General features: G+C 39.5%; 1 protein-coding gene across 1 annotated transcript in view; it reads right to left on the bottom strand.

Annotated features, from left to right (window-relative positions):
• Positions 1 to 11,490, bottom strand: part of plod1 (procollagen-lysine, 2-oxoglutarate 5-dioxygenase 1) — a 26,803-nt gene that overhangs the window by 7,615 nt on the left and 7,698 nt on the right. Inside the window, exons 5-14 of the mRNA XM_015398860.1 lie at positions 10,587 to 10,699; positions 10,250 to 10,313; positions 4,429 to 4,526; positions 4,155 to 4,256; positions 3,904 to 4,035; positions 2,996 to 3,117; positions 1,258 to 1,362; positions 1,018 to 1,143; positions 502 to 643; positions 267 to 380 (exon numbers count right to left, since the gene is read on the bottom strand). Coding sequence (XP_015254346.1) covers positions 267 to 380; positions 502 to 643; positions 1,018 to 1,143; positions 1,258 to 1,362; positions 2,996 to 3,117; positions 3,904 to 4,035; positions 4,155 to 4,256; positions 4,429 to 4,526; positions 10,250 to 10,313; positions 10,587 to 10,699 — 1,118 coding nt within the window. The remainder of the gene's footprint in view (positions 1 to 266; positions 381 to 501; positions 644 to 1,017; positions 1,144 to 1,257; positions 1,363 to 2,995; positions 3,118 to 3,903; positions 4,036 to 4,154; positions 4,257 to 4,428; positions 4,527 to 10,249; positions 10,314 to 10,586; positions 10,700 to 11,490) is intronic.

Below are 11,490 nucleotides of genomic sequence, written 5' to 3' on the forward strand. Positions count from 1 at the left end.
ATTCATCCATCCATCCATCCATCCATCCATCCACCCATCATCCATCCATCCATCCATCCATCCACCCATCATCCATCCATCCATCCATCCATCCACCCATCATCCATCCATCCATCCATCCATCCACCCATCATCCATCCACCCATCATCCATCCACCCATCATCCATCCATCCATCCATCCATCCACCCATCATTCATCCATCCATCCATCCATCCATCCATCCATCCATCCATCCATCCATCCATCCATCCATCCATCACTCACCAGTGGGTTTTCAAAGATCTGCCACAGATCATTATGAAGATGTTCTGTCTTGTAGTTTTCTGTCGATAGGATGCGGCCAAATGTGTGTAAATTGGTTACGTACATAAAGACTCCCTACCAAAAGAAAAAGAAAAAGCGTTACAGGTCTACTGTAATGGAGGAGTATGCTAACAATTATGTTTTTATTAGGCTTTAAAATCACAGTCTAACTGTAAATGTTTCCTGCTTTTCAGACCTTGCTGCGAACGCTGTGGCAGAAAGCCATGTCAGAGTCTAAACTTTGTGAGGTAAACAGTTTGTAGTCTTTCAGCTCTGACTGCAGCAGGCTCGCCTTCACCAAGTAAACACTGGAAACATATGGGACATTCCACAAACCCCTGCAAGAACCACACACAGACCCAACATCAGTGGAGGAGACCGCAGACTGCTAACACTAAAGCAACAAAACTGAACTAAGCATTTATTCATGGCCTTTAAGGATTATCATCCCCATATCTTCAGTAGAAACTAGCGTTCTATGATCCTTTTTGGGTCTACAGACAGTTTTTTAAGCCTCCGTCAATCTGTGTCTTGAAGCCATTAAGGGTGGGTTTTTTAACTACCCTTAATGTTCACCGAAGCCTGAATTTGACAAACATTTGCACTTCAGAACTTAGCAATGATAGGATCCATTCAAGTAAATTTAAAGTTCTATGAAGTCCTTGATCATCAGCCTAATCCACCAAATGTTGTTATTGGAAAGTCAACTCACACTCTCCGTCCCTGGACGATGTCCACATAGTCCTCAGATCGAGCATAATAACCATCTGCACTGAGCGCCCCCCAGAAGTTGCTCCACAATCGTCCCGTTCGAGTTATCATCGGAGCCACGACTGGTCTGGGGACAATTTCAAACATGACTGGTTGTTGACGGGTAAACAGTTTGTGTGACGAATAAGCGTCTGATCGTAAAATAATTGCTAAGCATTTATTTTATATAAAAAATACTCACAGGTTTTGTTCAATCAGGATTTTCAGGGTGTTTTCATTCTTTAAGACCACCTCAATGTCCAAGTTAAAGAAATAATCACACTCCTTGTCCTTTCGGCACATATCACTGAAAGACAGCAGCAGGTAGAAGTCAGCAGAATCATGTGTAATAATCACCCAACTCATTTATGTGAAACAGCTAATAAGTTAACTGCAACATGATCTTAAACTGAAGTAAAAGGTTCAGGCTTTTTAATTTGCTCAGTTTTACTTAATTTATGATGGGGAACCATTTAACCCCTAAATGAAGGTAAAATGACCTCATAACGTGCAGAGTCACTTGTATCAAATACTAAACATCCATCTTAACATTAGTCTCGATCAAAGCTGTTTTGTGGAAGCAGCCAAAAAGCACAGCTTGCGCCCGACGATGAGCTCTGAACAGATTTCTTCATATCATACAGGCTCTGTGAACTAGTCAACAAATTCATGTTAACACAAAACTAAATCTACTTTTTTACTTTTTTTGTTTTCACTTCTGAGCCTCTTTGTTGGTAAGCACTGTTTTTATCTTAACACTTGTTTGAATCTCCAGTCTTGCAAGAATTTTTTGGATCGTTGGGATCCACCTCCGTAAGGTCGAGACAAAAATCAAACATGTTTGAATTTCAGTCGGCCCTAGTGAGGCGTTCGTGAGTGAATGCTGCTGATGAAGCAGAGCTATAAATGAGTAGCTATGAACCTCGCCAACTGTGCAAACAAGGGAATTCGTATGCCGACCAGCAGCGTCTCTCAGCGCTGAGTGCAATGTTTGGTTTTTGGACGTACAACATGAGCGACTAGATCACATCAGAGCGTTAGGCCATACAGTGGAAGTGCGTCCAAAAAAGTTTAAAAACGATCCACTAGACTTTGTTTCCAAGTTTTAAGGTTTTCCAATTCAAAATATCAGAAATAGCGTAAAGCCTCAACAAGGCTTTACAGAGTAGTTATTTTTGACTTTTTTGGAATGACTATGACCTGGATGACTGAGAATCTTCACCAGCATACATCGTGAACTTTTAAACCCTGCCGTTCAGTCATACAGTTTAAGCTCTAGTTGAGTACAACTAAAAATATCGTACAGTGTATGCCAGGCTTAATCTAAGAACTCTATTATCAGTTTATGTCACTTTTGACCCTTTTAGTTTGAATTTCCCCAAATGAACATGTTTTACTTTGCTATCTTCCTGTCAGACTTGCGACTTTTCTGACACAGTTCTGTGTGGGTCAAACCAAAACAGACTGCTGGTCACCTTTGATGGACGTTGCTCCATTCACTCAACATATTCTAAATGCTGCAGACATTTTATGACTCAGGTTTCTGTTGAACTAGATACAAATCATATTCGGTGTGTTTTGAACACTCTGTAGCTTTCAGCCACTAGAGATGCTTGATCGGTAACTTCCAGGTTTATTGCCGTGAAACCAACTGGCAGCACTGGACTGTTGCCAAAATGAATCAGTCTCCCTCGATGTTTTGGATTTTGATAGCAGACAACTTTGGAATGGCAGATTGAGCAGTCATGGAGTTGCTTTTAAAGACAAGGCTACATTCACCCTTTTAGACTAAATCTTACATGCAAGGACCAACAACATGGCTGAACAGGTCAGTTTCATATCTGTTCGGTTGCCCAAAAACAACCCTTGTTAGCACTGCTGTTCAATGGGCACTCAGTCAACTTTGCCGTCATCTGTCTCTAACATTGACATAAACTGACAAGGCCAAGTCGCGGGCATCTGCTCCATCCATCTCCTCTTCGGGTCCGATGGATTTCACGTCCTGATAAAGGCTTCCATGTTCCTGCAGGAAGGTGCTGACCTGATGCTCATGATGAGGTTCCTGCAAGCAGAGAAGATTAATTTACTTTTGCTTTATGAAGACAAAACAGGCATATTTCTATTCATAATGTGGTAGCAATGACAGCAATGGTTTATGCTGCGCAGTGCAGCGGTGGGTAGCACTGCTGCCTTGCAGCAAGAAGTTTCTGGGTTCGATTACCCACCCAGGGTCTTTCTGCATGGAGTTTGCATGTTTTCCCTGTGCATGCATGGGTTCTTTCTGGGTACTCCGGCTTCCACCCACTGTCCAAAAACATGACTGTTGTTAATTGGCTTCTCTAGACTCTCCATAGGTGTGAGTGTCTGTGAATGGTTGTTTTTCCTATTTGTCTCTGTGTTGTCATGTGATGGACTGGCGATCAGGCCAGGGTGTTGTACCCCACCTCTTGCCCATTGACAGCTTATCACAGCAAAGATAAGTGTGACTGAATATGGATGGATGGCTAAATTGAACCATAACCTTTGAACCTTCAGATCCCCTTCAACTAACAACATGCTTCTTTATAAAAAAAAAAAAAGTAAGGAAATTTCTGTCTAAATCGTAGCAGACTAGCTTCTCTAAAGTCTTTTTATCTGTGTCGGATCTAGATCAACTTAATTTAAGTTTTTATGCTATCTTGTGAAGCAGCAGACGATATTCCAAGAGCTCAATGGCAGTAGAGAAAAAAAAATCCTTCAAACAACCTAAAACCTAATGGTAAGAATGGAGCCACCCTTATTAATTTATTTTATGGTCTATGTTAGTTTTCTAGTACCTTCTTAACATAAGGTAATGCTGGAACATCACCTGGTTGGAAATGAAGAGTTTGAGGCGGCTCTTTGGGTACTGGAGCTTTAGAAGACGTTCAAAGAAAACGGTGACAAACGGAGTAGGTTGCTGAATGAAGATGCCGATCAGCACCACAGGAAGTTCACTCTCCTGTAGAAGGAAACACGATGCATCATACAACCACTGTTTAACGGGTTTACTGTGTTCCCTGGAAAATCATCCCCCAATGAGAGGGCTGTTGGTTTATGTTTTAACAGAACTGAACAGACCTTCAGGGATGAGAGCGAGAGCAGGTTCTCCTGGCAGATGGTGCATCCAGTCTCAAACGTCCACGAGTTGGGGATGTAGTTACCCAGGTAGTTCATCTGGAGCTGGAAAACAAAAGTGTTCCGTTGGCTTTTAAATGAAAGATTTGATGAAACTTCCCGGCTTGTATTATGCTGCCTGAATGTTGAGGAGGCTGGAAGATCGCTGTCAAAATCACTTCAGTGTTTCTTCAGTGTACGCAATGATGAGGAGTGAAACGTTTCTTCCAAGCAGCACCTTTGTTGGGCCGTTCCCATGGACGACAACAGGCAGGGTGTCATACTGCACGTTTCTGGCTCGAACACGACCGTCTTCAAACTTCAGCACCACCTCATCTGGAAAAACAAATCAGTTGCTGTGTATCATAAGGAATTGATAAGGCACAACATTATGACCAGCAAAACACACCATGACTGAGCCTTTCCTTTCCAACATAAAGTTCTTAAGTGATTAGAGCTACGCTAGCTCCTGTGTAAGTTCAGCAAACATGGGCCAACTTCAAACCAACAGTATTTCTATAGTTTATTTAACACAACACTATGTAGCCATCATGTCATAGGCAGCAGAAAACACCTTAATCAGTAATACTAAGCTGAATAAATATAAGTAAATGGAAATTAGTTGGCTCTCAAGGTAATCTACGGTCTATGAAGCTCTAATGTTCAAAGGCAGGTTTTTTTCATAGATTATCTTGCTATGATAAAGAAGCCCAGTTCCTCCTAATATTAAATTAGAGTCCAACAAAGGTTTAATTAAAGAACTTAAAATCTTTATTATCACAATGTTTCAGAGCAGATTGTACTTTGTAAGGAAGCTTAAGTCCTTCAGCGTTTGCAGCAAGATGCTACATATTATTTTCTAAAAGGCTGTTGTGGAGATTGTGAACACTTCCTCCATCCTCTGCTGGGGTAAGAGTATTAGAGATAATGACTTTATAAAATTCAAGAAGCTAATTAAGAAGGCCAGTTCTGTTCTAGGAGCTCCTCTAGAACCTCTGGAGATTATTTCATAAAGAAGAATTCAGTAGATCCTTCCTGCCTACAGCTATCAACACCTACAAAATAATCTATTAATTACTGCAACATAAAAATTTTCTTTGGGATTAATAAAGTATTTTTTATTGAATTGAACTGAATGAAATAATAAAATCTTGTAGATACTGATTTTCTGTCAGGAGTGTAACGGCGCAAAGCCTTCGAAATGGATGGAGGCACCAGAACAAAACAGCATTTAGAAACAAATACGAATCTGGCTTCATTCTGATGAGCATAAATCTAAATGGTCAATAGTGCTTCAAGCACAACTTCAGTTATGTTTTGTTCAAACACTGATCTCTAGCCATGTTTGCAAATCAGGGAATTTTGCATAAGCTGTTAATGACAGCTGAGATGGAAAAGTTTGGACCAATCCACATCTTCCCCTCTTTCCCTTTGAAACGGTGAACATGTTGACCTCTGTTTTTATGTTTTCATTTTCTTCTTTCTCCATAGTAGCTGCATCCAGCCTCCTTCTGTTCAGCTGTAAAGATTGTCCTGATGCTGGATCTTAGCTGGGCTGCAGCTGCTGGCGACCTCCTGCACTCTTACAGATGATCCACATGGTTCTGGCTTTCAGTGTTTTACTCAGTCCCTTTCATAGACATAGCTACTGGCTGAGCTTTCACTTTTATCTTAATGTTCTTCTGACGTTTGTTAGAAGGAATACATTCTGCCAAACAGCCACTCTGTGATTTGATTGGAATGACTGTAAAATACCTTGAGATCTAAATCAAAGCGAGATCAGTGTGAAGGCAGATATAAACGCAGATCAGGTAAAAAACCCTACGAGCCTGGCCAGCTGGACTAAGCTAAGCTTTAAAACACAGAATGGAAAGAATCTGGAAGAGCAGGACAAACTAAAAATCAGCTGAAACAGTTTAAAACCAATTCGATAATTATGGATTTGAAGCAAAAAATGTTTTTGGTTTCTTTAAAAGAAAAGCTCTTTTAATGATACCCAGGTTTCTAGCCTCAGACACAAAGTTCACTTTCTGCCTAATGCATCCAACCAACAGGTCTAATGACAAAAACCAAACATAATATTTTTCAACTGTCAGTGCTCATTATGTTACGCCTCACAGTAAACAATGACAATATGATCTTAGTGGTTTAACACCTAAAAGTTACTAATGTTGCATCCATTGACTGTAGACATGCATCTGACATTAACCAGGACTGATTTCAGGTTTATTACTAATAATAATCCAAAGTTCTGCTAAGAACTCTTGTTAGTTTGATGATTAAGTAAACATTAATGGTAACGATTCAATAAGATCAGGCTGCAGATTACATTTTTATTCCTCTTTTCCTTATTGATTACGGAAGATTTTCATAAGTTTAAGAACCGCTTTCATTTCATATTGGTTTAAATCTTTGTGGTTGGAAAATGTTGTAGTTTCCTTTCTTGTTATGTAATGAGGATTTCTGGGCCACAGAGAGTCAATATATGCCGTCCAGTTCCGGAAGTCTTTCTGGGCTTTGACACAACCTTTCTAAATTCCTTCAGAAGAAGCATTGAAAACAGACAACTAACTTACTGTAGCCAGGATCATTTTTAGCTTTATCCTGAGCCAAATTGACAGTGAAGACAACACACCGTGGTATGAATACATGAATAAAGTGAGGAAATAAAAATAAAAATATCAATGTCTAATCTGGATTAAAAAGCCTCGATCCAACCACTGTTTAAAGCTACAGTGTGTAATTTTCAGCGACATCTAGCGCCCAGATTGCAGACCGCAGCAACATGAACATCTACCCCCCACCGCTTCTCCCCCCAACAGTATGGCGAGCGTTACGGGACAAAATGTCTTCCACCACGTCCGCATCACCTAACTTCTCAAGTGATGAGGTTTGTTTACATAGATAATTTTACAGATGGTATTTTTTTACAGATTTCATGTAGACTTAAGATAATAAATATACCCGTTATTTTTTCTACATCGTTGTGACGTTTTGGCGATCTCGCAATCGCTAGTTTGATGGCTCTGTGCTGCCGTAGCACAAAGATGTCTGCCTCCATGGCTGCGAGACCCGCTCCTATGTAATTATAAATAACGAATTCTAAGGCAACGCAAATATTAAGGTTAAGAGGCTGAGCTCGTAGATGATGATAAATAACATAGTTATGTATAATATATTACATTTCTGACTATATATCCCTGTAATTATTACACATTGTAGCTTTAACAAAAAAGTGCAGAGTGACTTATCCTTATATAATTAAAAGGAAAAAGAAAAAGTCTCCCTAAAATCAGCTTAATCTTATTGATTATGAGCACTTTCCCTGGAGGCACAGCATGAAATAAATGTGAAGAAGCTTGTGGTAAAATGTGTGGAGCAGTAAAGAGCAATGATCATTCTGTCAGATGTAGAAAATGTTGATTTGTTTTCCCTGGAAACCGTGTTCTATTATCCCTACAGTGACATAATCTCAAAGGAAAATTTGGTCCAATTCTCAGCTTGTAAACTCTCATATTCTCCATGGCCCCTTGTACATTCATCGCAATGACAAAAACATTGTCCAGTGTGGTATTCTGCGCACATATGCTGCACTAAAATATGTTATCTAAAACATTTATTAGTAGTACCTGAGTGACTGGCCAAATGTTAGTTCATAAGGAAGAACTGCAACAAATTATTAAAAGAGAAACATTTTGTTACTGCTGATGCGAGTAACATCCATCTTGAATGGGAGAGTCGAATACCTTCCTGTTGCATCAATTTTCCAACTCATAACTCTGACTTTCATGATCGATGACCAGGTTATCCTGAGCTATCTCTATAGTTATGCTGCTATAGGCTTAGACTGCTGGAGGACATATGGACCCCTTTTCATCAATCTATCTCTATTCTCCCACTTTGCCGAATTTGTTATTTCAATCTCTATCTTTATGATCTCTCGGCTTTTTCTATTCATGGTAGCTTCATCTGGTCTGCTCCTGCCTGGCTGTGACTCCATCCTGGAGAGAAATTTCAGCTGTGCTGCTGCCATCAACACCTTTGTTTATAGGTGTTGGAGCTTGGCCTGTTTTTCAGTGTAGTCCTGTTTCTCTGACTGTGACTAACTGGATGTGCCCTCTTCATCCTCTGACATGGGAGCTGGCTCAGAGCTTGTCTGCCCGGCTGTGTGTATCCTGGACGGGACATCCTGTGGAGGTGGTTGGCAGTTGCCTTTTGTATCTCTGCTTCTGTTTTCTTGAACCCCAGTCGGCCTCAGCAGATGGCCGCTCGAACAGTCTGGTTCTGAAGGAGGTTTTTTTCCTGTTCAAAGGGAGTTTTTCCTCTCCACTGTCGCTACAAAAATGCTTGATGTGAGGGATTGCCTTTGACTCAATGAGTCAATGCAATCAGCCGATTTTCCTTAAATAGAAAGCTTTAAAACAATCTGACAGTATGATCTGGTTGAATTGTGTCTATAAAATACTTTGAAATGAAAAGTTGTGAATTGGTGCTATATAAATAAACTGAATTGAATTCAATGGAATCAACCACAAAGCTAAGATCTAGTCAGGCTTAAAATTCTGTATACAGTGTGAAAGTTAATAAAACGAATGCTTTTTGTTAAAGTTTAAATTTGCTAACCTAAAATTGTCTTATTTTACATAAAACTGTAGTTCTTCAACAAAAGAGTTACAGTATGTTATTTCACTACCTTCTTTAGTAAGTTCCTGTGTAAACAAGATGTAAAATTTTGCATTTTAAGCTTTTCTGATCAGAAAAATCAACTTGAACAAGAATAATGATACAAAAACTAAGATTAATGAAATAGGAAGTTTTAAAAGTGTAATGAAATAGCTTTTGCAAAAACGACTGCAGCATTTTGAGGATACAAACTGTAAAGGTAAAGGGCGCACACTGGATGCAAATAAATAAATACACAACAAATATAAAAAGTACTGCAATCACAAAAATGATTCAAACGCAAAAATGCTACAAGTAGTAAAAACAACTGCAAGTTAAGAAATCTCCAAACTAGCTCAGCATAGCGGAAGTTTTCTAGACCAGTAGGGGGAGATTATCATCACATTATGGGAGCAGACCATAGGCTTCACTGGGAATTAATATCTAGCAAAATCATAAACGGGATGCCCGTCCACATATTACATCTTAAGGGAAGAAATATACGTTTTTCTTTTGATTCCTTTTGAATCTCTTGGTCGGTGGAGATAATCTCCCTCTAGTGGTCTGGAGCACTGCTGTTAGGCGGAGCCATTTTGCAGCCTTTCTTAACTTACAGTTGATTTTGTTTCTTGCAGCATTTTTACTATGCATATGTTTTGTGTGCTAGCATTGTTTATGTTTTTAACCGCAGTTTTTTTTTGCATTTGCTCTCCGCTGCTCTTTAATTTCTGGAACAGCAGCTTTTTTTTGTGTTTGCTAATCTAATCTTGTCTTTTCAGTGGTTTTTGTTTTGCATTCGTGCATTTCCAGTGTGTTCTCATTTCTCCATCCCTATAATTGTTTGGATATGACAGAAATGATATTGTCTTTCTCCTGCAATGAAAATCTGTTAGCAAGAAAGCTAGACTATTACAACAAAAGGAAAAGAACAAGCAAAACAAGAAATGTGAGCTTTCTAACTCCTTTTAACAAAAACGCTGGCATACGTTGGATAAGTTATCGCTACATTTTATATAAGTTATGAGAATGCTGAAACACACACGTCGACATACGGCAAGTGCGTCTAGAAATTTTGACCATGCAGGCAGTATCATCCTGAGGGGAGCAGCGATGCACCTGAGGGGAGCAGCTTTAACTGATAATTGTGCATCATTTTATGGGCATTACGCTGCTGTGTGTTATGCATGAGTTGGACATAAGTTTTTGACACATTAAAAAGAACACTAAGTGTACACTGAAACTTGAAAAAATACATAGAAAGTTCAGCGTATGCAGAAGATTCTGGGAAGTCGGGCATATGCTGTCTAAATCGGCAAGGTGTGACAGGGCCCTAAACAGTGAAAAGATGGCTCAGATATTAATACTGTATTGTGATTGGATTCACTGTCAGCACTCACCAAGGGCTCCATGTAGGTTCTGGAACAACCTGCATTTACTGTCCAGAGTGATGTTTAAGGTTTTCTGAAAAAGAAAAAAAAAATTACAAACATTGGCATGAGTTAAAATAAAATTCCTGATTTAAAATTTAACTTATTGGGACATGTGATACTAAATATTAACTCCCGTATCCTTGCACTGAAAACTAAAGCATGTCTGAAGAAAGGCAACAATAAACCGCTGACCTAAGGGAAGTTTTTAACAGGAAACACGTGAAGGGCATCCTGAGCCTCATTAACTGTAGCTGAGTGTTTTTATTAAAGGAGCTAATTAGCTTTATAGTGAAACATATCTCACCCTTTTAGCTGGATCTATGTAAATCTTAGTGAAGAAGAGTTGGTCACTGTCACTGTCACCTCCGGTCCAGTTAGCAATTATTTCTTTGATGCTGGGAATGTAGCCAATGAAGCCTGGGGACAAATAAAACCAACAGAAATGATGCCTGTTCTGCTAATGAGGACCATGTGTTGACTTCCATTTTCAACCCTTTCTATGCCCTAACCCTAAAGCTAGCCCTAAACTAAGCCAATTAACCTAACAGTCATGTTTTTGGACTGTGGGAGGAAGCCAGAGTACGTGGAGAGAACCCACGCATGCTCAGGGAAAACATGCAAACTCCATGCATAAAGGCCAGGAATTGAACACAGAACCTTCTTGCTGCAAGGCAGCAGTGCTACCCACTGCACCACTGAGCAGCCAAGAAATAGTTCAGTAAATAAATAATAGTCATAAATAATAGTGAACAAATTATTTCTCATGTTTTTTTGTTTTTTTTAAATACCAACAGGCCAGTACTTACAGTTATTACTCCAGTAAAGTATAAATAGCCAAGTAAAATAATGTAATATTTGTTTTTTGTCCTCCTTTGGGGGTCCTCCTGCTTTTGCATCAGATTGAGGACAATTTGTAGTAAAGTGAGGACATCAGTCCTCTTTCTTTCTTGCTAATGTTAGATCCAGGATGAAGGTGTAAATTAAGTTTAGATTAAAGTTAAGGTTAGGAAAACACTGATGATGGTTAGGATTAGGGTTATTGTCAGAGTTGCAATTGTGAATGTTAATCTTTTATGAGCTTTTCTGGTAAACAAAACCTCTGAGAAGCATCAGGCCTTATGGAGGACGAGCCTGGACCTAATGCGGCAGACACGATTTTTAAAGTTAGCAGGTCAGTTTAGAGGTGAATGAACTTAGGCTACAGGTAG

The sequence above is a fragment of the Cyprinodon variegatus genome, unplaced genomic scaffold, assembly GCF_000732505.1.
Source record: "Cyprinodon variegatus isolate N-32 unplaced genomic scaffold, C_variegatus-1.0 Scaffold966, whole genome shotgun sequence".
NCBI lineage: Eukaryota > Metazoa > Chordata > Actinopteri > Cyprinodontiformes > Cyprinodontidae > Cyprinodon > Cyprinodon variegatus.